Source organism: Lacerta agilis, chromosome 4 (assembly GCF_009819535.1).
Source record: "Lacerta agilis isolate rLacAgi1 chromosome 4, rLacAgi1.pri, whole genome shotgun sequence".
Lineage (NCBI taxonomy): Eukaryota > Metazoa > Chordata > Lepidosauria > Squamata > Lacertidae > Lacerta > Lacerta agilis.
In genome coordinates this window covers 90,522,664-90,540,561 of record NC_046315.1, presented here as the reverse complement: position 1 = coordinate 90,540,561, position 17,898 = coordinate 90,522,664, and the positions used below count along the sequence as shown (strand labels likewise).

The 17,898-nt window shown below is 42.8% G+C and overlaps 2 protein-coding genes across 9 annotated transcripts in view; both read left to right on the top strand.

Annotated features, from left to right (window-relative positions):
- Positions 1-5,608, top strand: part of SCEL (sciellin) — a 54,115-nt gene extending 48,507 nt beyond the window's left edge. For 2 of the 4 annotated variants that reach the window (XM_033147919.1, XM_033147918.1), the window contains exons 19-23: positions 531-599; positions 1,719-1,793; positions 3,470-3,578; positions 4,582-4,684; positions 5,477-5,608. In XM_033147919.1, coding sequence (XP_033003810.1) covers positions 531-599; positions 1,719-1,793; positions 3,470-3,578; positions 4,582-4,684; positions 5,477-5,493 — 373 coding nt within the window. In that variant the 3' untranslated portion in view covers positions 5,494-5,608. The remainder of the gene's footprint in view (positions 1-530; positions 600-1,718; positions 1,794-3,469; positions 3,579-4,581; positions 4,685-5,476) is intronic. The other 2 variants (XM_033147921.1, XM_033147920.1) reach the window with 2 other exon arrangements.
- Positions 5,609-14,733: 9,125 nt separating this feature from the next.
- Positions 14,734-17,898, top strand: part of SLAIN1 (SLAIN motif family member 1) — a 40,140-nt gene continuing 36,975 nt past the window's right edge. For 2 of the 5 annotated variants that reach the window (XM_033147913.1, XM_033147915.1), the window contains exon 1: positions 15,190-15,391. Coding sequence is in view for 3 of the 5 variants with exons in the window: in XM_033147917.1 (XP_033003808.1) it covers positions 14,934-15,391 (458 nt within the window). In the remaining 2 variants the exon portion in view is untranslated. Of the gene's footprint in view, positions 15,392-17,898 lie in introns of all 5 variants that reach the window. The other 3 variants (XM_033147917.1, XM_033147914.1, XM_033147912.1) reach the window with 3 other exon arrangements.

The window sequence follows — 17,898 nt, the reverse complement described above, 5'->3', positions numbered from 1 at the left end:
TGTGGTCAGGAACAGGGCCTAAACAGTGAACAATGGAACCTGTAGTATTTTGCAGGTGGCGTCATGAAGGTGGCTGGAGAGAAGCTTTCCTGCCTTTCTCCTAATAAACCTGGGACCATCCACTGAAATGGAATAGCAGGAGATTTTGGCCAGACAAATGGAATTGCAGTTCTTCACACCATGCAGTGTTAATTATGGAATTGGCTACCCAAGATATGGTGATGTCCAGCAAGTTTAAAGGCTAAGGCAATGGCAACTAGTCACAGTGGTTATAAGCTAGCCCCCAGCATCAGGGGCAGCCTGCCTCCAAACCCCAGTTGCTGAAAATAATGCCAGGAGAGGGGCTATTGTGTCCCTGTCCAACTAAATCAGGTTGGGCACTGTGAACCAGGGTGCTGGAACAAGACAAGCCTCTGGCTTGATGCATCAGGGATCTCTTGTTCTGTTCTTATGACATTGCTTTTTCTTACCGCTTTTGTGCGTTTATTTTTAGAGAATGAAATTCTCCTCATTTTTTGTATGTGTTTCAGCTGTATTGCCTCAAGCAGTTACTCAAGTCCAAAGGACACAATTGTGTACACAAGGACATATGAGAATAGGTACCTGAAAAATACATGGCGTATTTTTCCACAAATACTTCCTCGTGTACTAATTCCAAAAATAACAGTTTAAACATGATTTGTTTAAACACAAGCAGTGTTATTCCCCCCACCCCCACCCCCAGCTATGGCATGGCTAACTTTCTGGTTTCTTGAACGCATAGAATGTATGATAATCTAATACAATAGTATATGGTTTTATGGCATCCCAGAATAAAATGCGAAATTAAATGCAAGTGATAAGGGATTAAAACAAAATGGCTGGAAAGGGCTATTGATATTACCAGACTACAGTCACAGTACAATACACAGCTCAGCTCGCTCACTGATTCCAATAGAGGTTTAGCATGCCTAATGCTGGGATCTATGTGGAGAGAGAGAGAGAATGTATACATGCATGTAAACACAAGATAATAGTTAGGATTTATGGAGGGAGACGTGCATTGACCTACAAAGATGAATGCAGTCATGTTTGTTGAACCCATCAGGGGTATCATAAATCTCCTGGTTTTGCTGGCCTGGCTGGGACTGCAAACATGTAAACAATGATTGCAGCATTTCTATTGACTCTTTTCTGGCTCTGCAATAAATTTCTGAGAGTCATAAATGAACAGTGTTGCAAAACATAAAATAGCACATTTTTATGTTTTCTTATTTCACCTTGTGCCTTATCTGTCTTCATTCTGCTGAATGGTTTCACATATGACATCTATATCTGACACCATTGTGTGCTTTTCTGTTATTTTAGAAATCCATTACTTCTAAAATATCAAGTGCTTAAGCATGCTCTTAAGATATAAGCCCCTTGGGGACAAAATCCTCATTCTGCATGAGCCCTACTGAATAATGGGAGCCATGCAAAAGCAAGTTTTGTGCCCTTTTCATATAATGCAAGACAAGTCTCATCTTGCCCTCCTCCCCCAACTGTTCTTTTAGAACTGTTTCTTGTATATCTATATATTTTTGAAGTCTGCCCTCAAGTCTCTGTGGATGGCTTTGATGTTGATTGATAATACACTCTCTTTGTCAGAGTGCAAACTTGAAAAGTATTTTTAAAAAAAACAAAAAACAAAAAACAACCTATTATTCATCACTTGGTACATGTTCCTTGTATTGCAGCAGATTTCCCCATGATGCTTATGAAGACAACATCCATGGAAAATCTATCAAAACTGTTTACTCTACTTCTGATAGGTGGGTATATATACTGAACACTGTAGAATAAAAAAAGATAGAGGAAGAAAGCAAAGCAAGAAACATCTATCTATCTATCTATCTACCATCTATCTATCTATCTATCTATCTATCTATCTATCTATCTATCTATTCTTTGCTTTTCTGCTGCAGTTCTTCATTAGTACATCCACATTAGTACAACAACTGTTGCGTTCAAAAAAGAATGATAAGGAAGAAAACCTATTTTCATATACTTCCTTTCCACTCCTTCTCTGGTCTGTTCCCAACCTATCCTCGCCATCTTGTTCTTCTAAATTTTTCTCTCTTTATCTCATGTTATAACAAAATAAAATAAAAAAATCCTTCCAGTAGCACCTTAGAGACCAACTGAGTTTGTTCTTGGTATGAGCTTTCGTGTGCATGCACACTTCTTCAGATACACTGAAACAGAAGTCACCAGACCCTTAAATATAGTGAGGGAGTGGGGAGGGGTATTACTCAGAAGGGTGGTGGAAATGGGTGATCAGCTGATAGGTGTGGAAAACCTGTTGACAACTGTTATAACATGTTATAACTTACACTGCTGAATTATGTTCATCCTGCTAGATTGATTGTCTTATTATAATACTTTTTCATATATTCTATAGAAAACATCCAATCCTCTTTAAGTTCTTTTACATCTCTGTTTCTTATACTATTAGTCATATCCGCTAATTCCGCATATTCCAGCATGTTTATGATGCCACTCCTCTTTTGTTGGAACTGTGTCAAGTAAAATCCATGTGGCCATGGTCACAATACTCACTTGTTTTTTTGAGACTTCTGTCGTTATTATACCCAGAAGATAAGCTTCTGGGTTTTTAGTAAAGGATCTTTTAAACATTTTTTTTTCAATTCGTTGTGGATTAATTCCCAGTAGTTTTTAATAACCCTACAAGACCACCACATATGGTAGAATGTTCCTACTGTCTCTTTACATCAAAGTGAGAAACGTCTTGTCTGTTTTGCCCCTTACCCCAATACCAAAGTGTTTACACTTATTACCTGAAAGCTTTTCCAGTTCACATGTCCACATTCTTCACTTGATTTCTCTACACTTACACTGCATGCTAGATTGCTAGCTGTAGAGTGGGTGAATTGATTTCATTGAAAAGGTATCACTACTAAGATCACATCAGTGAATATGAAAATTTGTCTGTAGTGTTAGATTCATGTCGGTTCCTTCATACATTTAAGTTGTCGCTTGATGTTACTGTACCGCAGCTGCCATTATCCTTAACCGTGGACCATGTTAGCTGGGGCTGATGGGAGTCAGATTCCATCAATATCTAGAGGTCCACAGGTTGCCCATACCTGCCTTGGGAGATTCAGTTTAGCAACAGCTCTTCCAAGTGATCTGTCCTGCCTGAAACTGTTTATCCGTGCTTTGGCTACCTTGCTAAATGACTGGGAGCCATGCAAGAGCTTAGCAGTGCAGTTATGCATCTCCCCTTCATTTAAATGTCGGCTTGCCCTGGTGACTTGTACCCTATGCCTTCAGATAACCCAATCTTGAAACCGGTTCTAGGCTGCTCTTTGCACATCGAGCCATGGTGAGGTCACAGTTTCATGCAGGCATGCAAAAGTGAGAATATTTGCACAGTGAAACCTTCCAGTACTGTAGTATGCACTCAATGAATCCTGTTCTTACACAGGGCCGTTATTGAAAAAGAAATGTGCACTTACTGCCGGAAGCCCTTGGGCACAGACACAAAGATGATTCTTGATGCCTTGCAGATTTGCTGTCATGCAACTTGCTTCAAGGTAGGAACATGTCTTTCACCCCACTGTCATTAAATATGCATGGATTTGTAGTATGACGATTGTGAATTTTGATGAAATCACCGGGTTTTAAATCAAATTAGAGAGCAACCCTATGGTCCCTGGAAGGGCATCCCAAGGATGATAGGATAGGGCAGATCTCCCACTTTGTCCCATGGAAAGGGAGGTCCACACAGGGAAATCTTCACTGCTCTTGCTGCTCTGCTATTGGTACTCTTATGGAGATAGCAATGGGAGTCATCATGGGACAGATTGGAGGAAGCACCCAGAACAGGGGAGCGAGTATACTAGCCCTGAAGCTGCTACACTGATTTTCTTTCGGTAGAACCAAGTTATAACAGAATGTAGCATCGGTGTGCAGTGAAGAAGGGGGGAAAACATGGGAATATGGCATTTAAACAGATTCTACATTCTGCATATGACAGCCAAATAATAAAGAAAACTATATTTGTACAGGGGGGAAACAACCCTGAGGCTGAATTTCTCTTGAGATCTTAAGTTCAGTTGTACTGAAATGTTAGTGAGTCTTCCATGCTTTGCACACCGTAACGTATATTAAAGATGACTCGCTATCAGGCATTTTCATAACATGGCTGCTGATTAGCTACTGGACTGGATTCAAGGTGATGTTCCTGGTGTACAAAGCCTTGCACAGCTTTGGGAGCAAGATGCCTAAAAGATTGCATCATTTCCTGCATGCCCAGCTGATCACTGTGCTCCGCAGGCAAACACATCCTGCAGATGCCACCTTGTCAGGAGGTGTGTCCTGCACATTGCTGAAGCTGGGCAGCACCTGCCCTTTGGAACTCCCTCCCACTTCATATCAGGCAGGCACCTTCTCTGTTGCCTTTTTGGCACTAGCTAAAGGTGTTCACACTTTTTCAATAAGCTTTCTAAAACCTTTACCTTGGTTGGTATCTGACTCAGAATTGATGAAATAAATAATAACAACCAAAGGTTTTTGTTTAACTCTTTGTGTTCCTAGTGTGAAATCTGCAAAGCACCTTTGGAAAACGTGAAGGCGGGAGATAGCATTTGGATTTACAAGAACACAGTGCATTGTGAACCATGCTATTCCACAGTTAAATGTAAGTTGTCCTGGAGGGCACCTGCTTGAAGGTTCAGTTGTTAACAACAACCAGGGAGGCATGGAGTTCAAAGTACCTCTGAAACACTTCAGTTCAGTTCCTGTTTATGGTGCTGTAGATTGCAGTATTTGGTGAATGCAGAAGTCCAAAATGCATTCCTTGAATGTCCAAATAAATGTTTCCCTGCTTGATAGTCACAACACCAGTAGGGACAGGGAGAAAATTCAGTTCAGTTTGCATGTAGAAATATATCAAACTCATGATTTCTGAAACATGTAAACCGAGACACAGTTATCCTTCTAAATTCACACTTATCCAAATTTTGTGATACCATTCTCTAACCAAACAATGTTTACAAAATGCATATATTAGGTAAAAATGCACATTGAAATGAATGCATTAGTTAAGATAACATATTAACATGCATTATATTAGGGGGAATAGCTTGCAAAATTTGGGTACGTTAGTCACAACTATGCAAAAATGTGTGGATTAGGAGAAATTCCCAGTAAAATGCTGGCAAATTGTCATGATAATTTTAAGGTGCAAACTGCTGAACTGAATTTAAGATTGGAAAAATAATAAACTGAGAGATCTGAAACTGACAGATCCTTCCATCCCTGAATGTTAAGAATCACATTTAAAAGACAATCAGTATCTGGAATACCTCAAATAATATGGAACTGAAATAGCTCTGTGTTTAGAGAAACTTAACACATTGGTCTGAAATGGTTGACTTGATAAGACTGTGCACATTTTCAGTTTCTAATGGGCATTTTCTTTCCCTTACAGCATCATGGGCCTACTAATTTTGACTGAAGACTGTTCAGGTCGATGGATCAGCTGCATGCGTTTATCTTTAAAATCATATGCTTTTTAGGATGAGTAAAGAACTCCAAGAATAATCAAAAATGGTAGACATTTGAAGATGTGAAAAATGAAACTGTAACTACTTCTAAAAAGAAGGAAGCGCATGGTGGCTTTTGCCTAGAATATGTGTGTGAGCATATCAGTAAGAAAACAACGTCTAAGACTGCAGTCCTCTGTCTGCTTACTTAGGAGTGAGTCTCACTGAAAACAGTACAACTTATTTTTCTGAGTAAACACGCATAGGATTGTAGTGAAAGCATATCTTGGTTATTCTTGACTGAGGTTCCACTGGTTCCTGTTCATTCTGAAGCAATTCACACACCCGTGCTTATAATCCAAATACTTGTGTCTGTGAATGAGTCATTATAGATCTAAGACATCTCAGCTCAGTGGTTCCAGTCCAGATAACGTGTGTTGTGTTTTAAGTCCCATGGGAATCAATGGGTCAGAACCAAAATCATGAGACAGTTACCACATAAGGGCTTCCTCTACTCCTTTTCGTCATTTTACTGCTACACAGGAAGTAATAGGAGCACCACTAGGTGAGGCAGAATGTATAATATTGTTTGGGTATCTGTGTGTGAGTGGCACTCTTTCAATTATGGCCACAGCCTGCTGCCAAAGCCAACCATTTTATTTGGCCTAAAAGCAACTTGGATAGGTTTGCATGTCGACCTTCTTCTGTTGCCAGGCAATTAAAATAAAAGTAAATAAAGCAATGATGGATTGATCATGGGACAGATTGGGGGCATCCACAGAATTCTACCATGTAACCACATCCTTTCCCCAGACACACAGAGGAGGAAACAGTGGTCATGTCAACACAGTCTGCAGCATCACAATCTAGAGCAGGGGTTAGCAAACTATTTTCTGTCCAGGGCCACAGTCGCTCAGAGGTAAACTGTCGGGGGGGGGGGTAGGGGCGGGGGTAGGTCACATTCCTGCAGTGAGCATGGGCAGAACCAATGATGGGCAGAGAGAGACAGAAATGAATAAAAGAATAAAAACTGCTCTGCTTCTGTGGCTGTCTCATAATTCCCAATCCTCTTCTGCTCTACTCAGAAGTAAGCTGCACTGAGTTTGATGGGGTTACTTTCAAATGAGTACAGAATTATTATTATTATTATTATTATTATTATTATTATTATTATTAAACACAGTAATTGATACAGCTCCTATTCTGGAAAGCAAGTGAAAGTAATTCCTTTTTGACATGAGTGCACTATGCACAAACCCATGGCAGCAGGGGTGGGGAGGTCTTTTCCTTAAGCCATACAACCAGGACAAACCTTTTTTAAAGGCATCAATTTATTCTTATCAAATGATTTCCCCCCTTCCAATTGCACTGAATCTGCAATGAAAGGAATCGGGACGAAACTCTTTTTTAAAAAATCAGGGAAAGTAAGAAGGAAACAGGAAGGAAGTCTAATAGGATGGCAGAAGGGGTCGATTTCAGGAAGTGATGGGAGTGCACAAAATGAGGTTGGGGGTTGCTCACCTGTGGGATAAAGGGGGTTGCTCACCTGTGGGATAAAGGTATTCCAGTAATCACTGGGCTGAGTAGTCAATGAATGATTTGTGCTTTAGGCAGGACCTCTGCATGGAGTAGTATGGCAGGTGAAATAAATGCTAAGGTGAGCTAAGGTGGTGGTTGTAAGAGAAGCAGCAGCAGGGACCAGACACCCTGATGGATACATACATATATTTGGCATGGAAAGTTTCAGCCCATCTCCATTAAAATCTACTGCAGATACAATGACCCTGCAAACACTCATCCTCCAGCATATGAGAGATAAATATCCTAAGGATTGGGACTCAACTTGCACTGTGTTTTAAAATGAATTCTTTTGTTTCTCTCTCCATTTCTTCAGTCTTAGTGCATGCAAACAGCTTAGCTCCACTAGTGATAAAGAGTAGAGAAAGTTCACTGTTATGTAGAAATTATTAAAATTAAAAAATATAAAAGATTTTTAAAAATAAGATCTTGGTTGAATCCAGACATTCTGAGATAAACCATGGTTGTGATTAAAACAAAGGTGACTGCATGCTCTTGCTTCCATTTTTTATTACCGGTAAGTGCAGCTTGTTTCATGTGAACCAGACAAATTGCTATGAACCCGAGCTATTGTTTGTTTGAAACAAGACAAATGAATAGCATGGGCTATGGAACTGGCTTTCTTTCACAAGCCATAGTTAAAATTAACCAAAGTTTGAGGTTTGGACAGAATTCTAAACTCTGGTGGTTCCAAAAATGGAAGTAAAGTTTTCCAGTTTCTCCATGATTGTTCTGGGGGTGGAAGTGTGTGAGCCTGAGGTTTATTGCGATGCAGCTATTAAAATTACAATTTGGTGCATTGTAAAGCCTATTTGTTCACATACAATCCTAAAAATAATCCACATAGAATAGTGTTTCAGTGATGTTGGAAAAAGAAGTGGTTGTACAGTTATTTGTTACTTGCCTCTCATATCAATGTTGTTTGAAATTGATTTTCCCCCGCCTGAATCTTTCCAATAAAGATTACTCAAGATCAAGTGTGACTAGGGAATAAGACATTTTTCAAAGGAAGCACCAAATTTCAAAGTATGTACATAACAGACTGCTCTGGGGAGATTTCTCAGCAGCGGGAGGGAGGAAAGCCAATTAGAAGCTCTTTTCAAAGTGAAATATAATTCTACAAGGATAGGTAAAAATAGTCAGAATACCGAAAACCACACTGGAAGGTGATACTTTATTTTATGTACTTTCTGCTGCACAGTCTGGTAAGACATGCATTGTGTTCTGTCAGGCAGAGATACCTTTTCAGAAATTTCCCTGCCTCTGTATTTAAGAAATGTTGTCATTCCTCAGGACCACAACTATTTCTGGACAACTTAGGCCACAGCAGGGCTGCATTGCTGGGCTGTTCCCAGCACTTCACTCAACGCCAACACTGATGTTCACAGACAATGTATGGAAACCCCATGCATTCAAATCTCGATGCCTGTAGACTTTCCATGCATGCAAGCCTTTCTCCCGCTTGCAAAAACAATCTCTCTCTAAAGCCTGATCTCAACTGGATGACATTTTATTTCAGCATCCTTGGTGAATGTAGGCTTTGGAGGAGAGCTGCATCCAGTGTTTTCACTAGACTATTGAGAAAGAACATGAGCTCTTTTGCCCTTTGAGTCATTCAAAAATTAAAGACGTTTGGGAGCATCTGTTCTGCAAGGTTTTGATCAAAGACCATTGACACCATAAGCTGGCTATGGTTTGTTTTTCCACAAGAACACAGCAAGGTATGAACAATAAGGGCTGGTTCACACTTACGCATCCTTGCTAAGCAGCTGTGGTAACTGCAGCCTGTGTGTTTTATTGCTCTTATTATTTGTTGTCGTTCAGTCGTGTCCGACTCTTCGTGACCCCATGGACCAGAGCACGCCAGGCAAGCCTATCTTTCACTGCCTCCCGCAGTTTGGCCAAACTCATGCTAGTCACTTCGAGAACACTGTCCAACCATCTCATCCTCTGTCGTCCCCTTCTCCTTCTGCCCTCCATCTTTCCAAACATCAGGGTCTTTTCTAGGGAGTCTTCTCTTCTCATGAGGTGGGCTCTTATTATAGGTTATCCATTAACCGAGCCATGAAATAAAGGATGCTTTAATGGATTCTGGAATGTATAACGTTATAGGATGGGATCGTGATGCACAATCTCTTATTTAAAACAAAAACAAAAGGGGGGGGTTATCATTTCAATGCTGATGTAAAAAAAACCACAACCCAGGAGTTCTTTTTACATCTGTTTTACATATCACTTGCCTTGAGGCTTTCGTTTTTTTTCTTTGGATGTTTTTATGATGGAGTCCTCAAAGGAATGGTTTGCTGGCAGCTGTTTTAACGAATGGTTTTTCTTCAGTAACAGATTAAATTAGCCACATTGAAGAATGCTCTCATAAATTATAGGGATATCTGTGACTCATCAAGTCCATTTTCCCATTCATATAATGAAACTACTGCTTTATTTTACTAATCAGGGCACAATACCTAAAGGAAAGGAATCAATCGGAAAAGAAAAAAAGGCCATTCATTTCACCACTCTCTCCCCTGCCTGGGTTTTTCCTGTGTGGAGAGAGGATGGTCCTAACTTTTAAAAAGCAGAGCATGGTTTTACTCTACTAAAGCATTCTTTTTTTTAAGCATTCATTTTTGAAGCTGGTGTTGGTGGTGAAGTTTTCTATATGCTAGGTTTTATGTGTTGGGTGTGTCTGTCTTCATTCCATTTGCTTTGAAAGAGCTCAGGCTGGTATATGTCAGACTAAACCAAATTCTGTCCTTTCACAAATCCAGTGTTGTTTTGCCACATGTAATAGTTCTTTTGGATTTGGGGCAATAACGCCTCTAGTGGAAAGAACTTCAGTGCTTTTATTAAGTAGCAGGCTTGAATACATAATAAAAAGCAGTGGAGCAGTCATTAAGCAGAATAACATAGTGCATGGGTAGGCAAACTAAGGCCCAGGGGCCGGATCCGGCCCAATCGCCTTCTCAATCTGCCCCGCGGATGGTCTGGGAATCAACGTGTTTTTACATGAGTAGAATGTATGCTTTTATTTAAAATCCATCTCTGGGTTATTTGTGGGGCATAGGAATTCGTTCATCCCCCCCCCCCCCCCAAAAAAAAATAGTCCGGCCCCCACAAGGTCTGAGGGACAGCGGACCGAACCCCTCCTGAAAAAGTTTGCTGACCTCTGATATAGCACAAGCAAGATTGATTACTTCCCCCTGCTGTTATGTCAAAGGTCAGGCCCCATCAGGGAACTGTGTATACCTTAGACCAAATGCCTCACACCTGTTCCATAAGTTATTGGGAGGTTGTGAAGCATGTTACATCACTGGCCAGGTGTAATAGGCTAATAGACAGGGGCCAGCATGGTTAATAAATTCTGCAGCTGTGCTACTTCTGGCAGGCATATCAGCCTTCAGCCAACATACTGCCAGCACTTACTCCTGAAGCTCAAACAGCCAATCAAGACAATAAAGCAAACCAACTCACTGAGGAAACAAACAGTCATTAAAGGGACATTATGGAGTTATATTGTCAAATCCCAAACTACCCATTAAGCAACACATCAGTGTCCATAATGATAGATACATTCGTAATAATCGAATAGCAAGAATGCAGGATTATGCATTATTTAAATATGGCGTAACATATGGGTTGGTTTTATTACGGACATGGTAATAATAAATAAATATTGAAATAATGAGCACATTTGAGTCCCGCCACTGCCACCACACCTCTCAGGATAGGCTGAATAGATTCCTCTGCCCTATGAGAACTGATTCCAGATAGGATAGAAAAGACTAGACGGTGAATGCATACAAAGGTCCAGCTATGGGCAATCTGAACTCGTTGGATAACTTTGGCTCACGAGTTGAAGGTTCCCCAACCATGAGGTAGATGCGAAATAGCACAGAAGACAATATTTGGTCCTTCTGTATAGCATAGCATAAATGCCATGGCGCACAGCTCTTGCATGTCTTCTGGTAGTTGCCACCACAAAAGTTGTGTGGGTATTTTCCTTCTGGGTTGAGCCAAAGTTATCCAACGAGTTCGGATTGCCCATAGCTTCACACTTGTATGCTGCACGGGTGTTTTCTATACTCCCAATCGCTAACCTAGACAGTCCAGAAAGATACCTTGGCCCACAATATCAAAAACCACTGAGATGCCCAGGGGAATTAGAAAGGTCACCATGGTTCTCCTTTTTCTCCCAGCGCAGGTTGTCCATCAAGACACCCAACGTAGTTTCAGGACTAAACCCGGGCCAGATGGCGGATTGAAATGGATCCACATAATGTGTTCTTCAAGAGTGTCTGGGAACTTTTACCAAAATGTGGAGAGTTGAGGCTAGCTAGCAGTTAAAACAATTTTCATGTTCCAAAGAGAATTTCTTATGGAGTGGTCCAAACAGTTGGGACCATCTTATCTCTTAAAGAGGCATTTGTAACTTCCTGGAGCCATATGGACATATCCCCCCAGCAAAGAATGACTAAACATGCACATGATTTTATTGATTGATTGATTGATTTTCCGCCCTTCACTGTAAGGTCCCAGGGTCTGTTACAGGATTAAAAACAATATCTTCATCCACTGAACGCACAAGATGTCTTCCAAGTAGCAGTCAGCAACTTGGTTGCAGCAAAACTGGCTTTCAGACTGAAGTGGAGGCATGCATTTTTATCTGCAAAGTACTGTACGTGAAAATAAATTACAGCATGCTGTCCACTGAGTCTGGATGACCTTCATTACCCTCAGGACAACTCCAATGAACAGTTCGGAGTAAATTGCAATCATGGTGCAAAACTATTCATTTATAAGAAAAATACATTCTGTTGAGTTAGCTCTATAGAAATTAAATCCATTATTTGATTTATTGTCAGTTTTGTGTATTTTTTTTGTGTGTGTGTGTGTGTGTGTGTGTGTGTATTTTTTGTGTATTTTTAAACAAAAAAGCATTTTTAAATGCAATTTAATTACCATCCTAACCATATGCATTCTATTCCCAATGTTAGTGTTTTGCTCATGAAAACGCACTCTTAGAATATGAAACTGTGTTATCTTTCCAGTGTTTCTTTGTCTACAGTGCATCTACAATGAAATCATTGCATGTTAATACATATGAATTAAGAGGACCTCTTCCCTCCCAATGATTGGGTATAGAAAGCACACGTGCAGCTTCCCTTTAGGTTATCAGTCGTTTTAAACAATCAACCTATATTGGTGATTTGTGTTCAGCAATGTTACATTTGCATAATTACAACCCTGAAATTAGCAGCTTCAGCTTCTAATTATATGGTTCGTTATCTTTTCTCCCCCTTTTTGAAGGAATGTAATTCTGGGAGCTTCCTAATTCAGCAATGGATATAATACTACATTTTTGTGGTGCATTTGGATCAACAGTTTTCAGTACTGGGATGTTTCTGAAGGCCATCCAGTCCAGGCATGGGGCACCTTAGGCCTTCATGATGTTGCTGAACAACTCCTTTCAGCCCCACCAAGCATGGCCAGGGGTGATGGGTACTGTAGTTTAGCAGCATATTGAGGGCCAAAGCTTCCTTACATCTGAGTAAGTCTTGTCCCAGAGACAAAGCAAAGAAAACTCAGCCTCCTAGCTTTCCATAGTTTTATGCAAGTATACCTTGCTACAAAATGATTGTTAGAAACGGTTGTGAATGGGATAATTTCTGAACTCTGATTTTACTGTGGGTTGTATCCAGACTAAAGGCACAATCCTATAATGTCTACTCGGAAGTATGTGCCTTTGAGAGTAAGATGGTGCTTGTTCCCAGGTAACGTACAGGATTGCAGCCTAAGTAACAGTTCATTCCAGCTGAAATCAGTGGGATGAGTTAGTCCACAACTATATTTCACTGGAAATGACATGCAACTCATTTACGGTGCAATCCTAGACATGGCTACTCAGAAATGTCATTGAGCTCAGCTGGGGCTTACTCCCAGGTGGCAAGTGGGCATAAGCTAGCCAAGTCATACGAGTCAGAGCAGAGCACTGAAATCAATAAATTTCATTGGTTCCTGCTCTGTAGATAACTAGCATTGGATCTCAACCAAAGCTGCAACCTAATCTAACCTCTTTGCTTTTGCAGAGACCTTGCTTCTGCACTTTCAGCATGCAGACATTAAGCACAGGATGCTTCCTCCATTACTTGATCTCCATGCTAGGAACCACTTTGCCTGTTCTCAACTTCAGAATACTGTACCAGGCTGCAGTGAGCAGCACAAACATTGCTGTTGGCAGCAAGGTGGCAGGGAGAGTTGCCAACCTTCCACCTCAAGGGCACTTACTGTGTAGTAGGAAGCTGATGAGATGGTTGGAACTTGGAAGCAGAGGATGAGATGGTTGGACAGTGTTCTCGAAGCTACTAACATGAGTTTGGCCAAACTGCGAGAGGCAGTGAAGGGTAGGCGTGCCTGGCGTGCTCTGGTCCATGGGGTCACGAAGAGTCGGACACGACTGAACGAATGAACAACAACAACAGGAAGCTGATCACGATGCACGCCGAGCCCAGAGTTACTGCTCCATTCGGTTGCCAGAGAGCATGGTGTGCTGCTTGGCTAGAGCTGCACAACCAACACCCTGTCCTGCTTTAAGGCCATTTCCAAACAGTGGCTCAGCGTACGAGCGGCCTTTTTGCCTCACACGCACTCAGGGGGCTCACAGGTCCGCTGGGAAGCAGGGACAATGCCAACGGTTAGCCAGGGCTTGCAATCCCGACCGCACAAAATTTATCTCCACTCCATTTGTTTCCCTCAGATTTCAGCCACAGTCCATTACCCTCCTGTACAGCGTGGGTTAAACAATCACTAATAATAACCAAGTGTTTTCAGATAATCCAGTCTGATTCAGTGTTGGTCAGCTACCTCATATTTTATGAGTCTATTAAAGATCTTAAGACATTTCGATTATTTTATCACTTAATGTGTTTGCCACCCTGGGCTCCTTTGGGCAGGGGCAGACTTTGGTAACATGGCACCTTGAGCGAGGACAAAATTTGTCCTACCCCCTCAATATTATTATTATTAGAATTTATATACCGCCCTATACCCTTGGTTTCGTGATTCTTTTTGGCATTGCTTTTTTAATGGAACTTCTAAGTACTGTATAAATTTTGTTTGTTTATATTATTATTATTATTATTATTATTATTATTATATGCACCGTGCCCTCTGTGAGGGAACCACCCGCACTGCCCTAAATCCCGCACAGCTTTGGGTGAGATAGAAATGTAATTTTAAAAAAACCGCTACCATATTTTCCCCAAAAGCTGGCGCCTTTAAAAATACCTCAAAATAAATAACGGCATTTCTTCACTCAAACTTTGCCCCCCCCCCCCGCTAGGAATGTCGCCATTAGCACTAACTCGCCCTCAGCACGTGCCCCTTCCCGCCCATTCTCTTCTTGGCCATCCCGCTTAGGCATCCACCCCTCTCAACCGGAATTCCACGACCCCTTTCCTCATCGAACGAATGTAGACGTGGGGGAATCCATTTCCCTCCACGGGGGCGGCGTCTCGCCGTCCCCCCGCCCTCCTTCCCAGCTTCTCTCTCGCGCGCGCTTCCCTTCCCTCCGCGCAGGCCCAGAGCCCCGCGCGCCGCTCATTAGCCTCTCCCCGCCCTGCTTTGTTCCCATTGTGCGCCTCGCTCGGCCTGGCGGAGGGTGGGGAGGCGAGCGCCGCGGGTCCGCCGCCGCTGCGCGCCAGGCGCGTCTCCGGCGAGGCGCGTCGAGGAGGTGGAACGAAGGCGCCGCGTCTGCTCCGGCTGCAGCCCGGCGGAGGCGGAGGGGGACCTGCCGCCTTCGCCCGCCTCGCCTCCTTCGGGGGAGGGATGGAGGCTGCTGTGCTGAAGCCCCTCGTGGCCGAGGTGAAGCCGGGCGCCGTGAGCGCCGAGCTGGAGGTGAAGAAGCTGCAGGAGCTGGTGCGCAAGCTGGAGAAGCAGAACGAGCAGCTGCGCAGCCGGGCGGCCGCCACCTCGCCCGCCTCGCCGGGAAGCGCCGCCAGCGCGCTCCTGCTGCTCCCCGCCGCCGTCCAGGCGCCCGCCTCGACCCCCAGCACCTCCCCGACGGCTTGCATGCCCAGCCCGGTTCCCACTCTCCTGTGCCAAGCTGAGCCCTTCGTCTACTTCAAGCCGTCGCCCCCCGGAGAAGGAGGAAGCTGCCGCCCCGGAGGCCAGGAAGCCGCCGTGGCGGCGCCCCCTACGGACACCGTCCTGGATGAAGTGGAGGTGCTGGATCTGCAGGAGGTCGGGTGCTGCGATCCGGAGGACGACGACGACGACGAGACGTGGTGGGTACCCCACTTTGGTGCATTTCTAGACAGGCTCCAGATCCAACCCCCCCCCCCCGCCAGAGTGGGACAACCCAGTCAGATGGGCGGCATATAAATAATAATAAAAAATATTATTACTTCCATCCTCATCGAAGGAAAGGGTTCCCCCTCCCCTGCTCACCGCCTGGGGCCCTTCCAAGTAAAGTCCCCTCCTCTCTCTCCTCTCCCCAGCTGGCGCTTTTCAAGGCTGCCTTATTAGCATTAACTCCGCAATCCCCCTTGATCCTGTTTCGCAGCGATTTAAATCAGCCTTTTTCACCCCCTAAACGTCTCCTCGGTCATCATTATTAACTCCTTCCCCCGCCAAGGGGGACCCGCTTAGGGGACTCGTATTGTCGCTTCCTGCTTCCCACAAGCCCAGGATTTGCCTCCTTGAAACCTGCTTGTTTAGAAATATCATGCCCTTGCTGCATGCTTAAATTTATGGGGTCCTACCCCACCCCGAATCCTTTTGAAACGCTTCGGCCTAATGACTAGGGTGTTAAGAATGGAATTGTTGTCTTCTTGCATTGGGGTGATCAAGTAGATCACCCTCAAAAGCAATGGCATGCTCTCATTTAATGTGATTTCCAGAGGGGTAAGCAGTTGGTTGCAGCAAAACCAGAGGTCTTCCAACACCTGAGCAAATTTTAGAATGGTTAAAAGCTTTCATTGCACTCATGGAAAATTCTTTGCCACCACAAGCCTTTTTCGTGTTCATTTAATATAGTATTCCAGGATTATCGCTGAAAACGGGTGGGGGGCAGCAGCCAAGTAATAGTTTATATTCTGAAAAGGAAGTCAGAATGGAGTTAATGGCTTGAAGTGAGCATGATTTTCATTATTTGCTCCTTTTTCTTTTCTTGGTTGAGCACCTTAACGTTTATTGAGCAGTGCTGCTGAGATACTACATTTAAACGCCGCTCTGCCAGTTTGGAGGAGGAGGGAAACCTGACATGCAAAAAAATGTGGTTTTGTTCAAAGCTTGCATCCAATTAGTTGACCCCCAAAGGCAATCAGTGGGGCTTATTTGATGCATCTTATGAATTAGCATTTTATGCATGTCATAAATGGCAATGAAGAAAACGGGAAATGCCTTGAAAATGACGCTTCGTTAAGTAGCCTTCTGTACTGATTCCTCTGTGGAAGCTTGAGATCCCATTGCTTTGAAAAGATCACAAGGGATTTCAGGACTGTGGTCAGCAACCCTCATCCGCCAGGGCTGCTGCTTGCTCCTGAATGGATGCTTTGTGAAGCGAAGCTGCGAGTAGTAGCTCTAGAAGCAGAATGAAAATGGAGGTAGCACCAGTGATTTATACAGCTGCAGCAAACTGTGTAAAGTGTGACAGTCGAAGTAGCCTGCAAACCGCCCCCTCCCATTGTTAAAAAAATACTGCAGAGATTGTAGCAGCAACCTTCTGTCTTTTCAGACCCTTGTTTTAATTCCTGTCTGCAACAGAAATCCACTCTCATTTTATTTCTTGTTGTGGATTCTTATTTATCTGTGTTTCTCATTTCTCTCTGGGGCAAGCTATATGTTAAACAAAAATGTTTGTACATTCAAATCTTGATGGCTGCTTCTTCCAGGGAAGCGTGGGGGGAGGAATGCTTAAGTATTCCTTCCTTCGCCAGTTTCCTACCACCACAATTTCCCCTCACCCCAAGATGCCGCCTCCCCAGTGGGTTCTGTAATGCATGCTTGCATCTCAAAAATGCACCTGGAACCCTTGCAGGAGTGGGGTGGGTAGAGCTGCAAACAAAAAGTGTCAGATGGAAGAAGGGATAGGTGTGAACATGCATGCTCAATCACAGGCGCAAAACAGCTTATTCACTCAAAATTGCCTGCTTCCAAATCCTCTTTTCTCTTAGAAGAAGCAGCTGTTAGGGTTTAAATACATTCACGTATAATATAGTCCTTTCTGGTAATCTGTCTTTCTCTTCTACTCTGGTCATTCTGCCCTCTCCCTATCTGTTTCCTGCTCCTTTTCTTAAAAATCATTTTAAAAACCCCAAAATAAAATGTTAGTCACTTTGGTGCAACACACCTTGGCTCTAGTTGTGACATAGTTGTACATCACAGTTCAACCCACCAGCTGAAGACTGACGCATTGTAGGAAGGAATCGTGTTAATGTTACGTTTTCTTTTTTACAAAATTTAAATTCTATACCACTTTTTCAAAGTACAGAGAATAATACTTCATAATTATCCCAAGCTTGATGTGCCTCATTTTTTCAAAGTATATAGTATAGAATATATGTCAATGCAAATGATTTCTGTTTGCACAAGCACAAAACAGACATCTGCTCTTGTGAATGGATGTCAATCCACATGAAGCTGAACACATTTAAATCCTATTGATTTTGATAGGAGAGAATGAGGCAGCACTTGCCTCATTCTCTCTCTGCCCCATTATAATCAGTGGCATTTACATGTATTTAATTCTAACTGGCTCACATCCAGTGTGGTTAATAGATCCATTCATGAT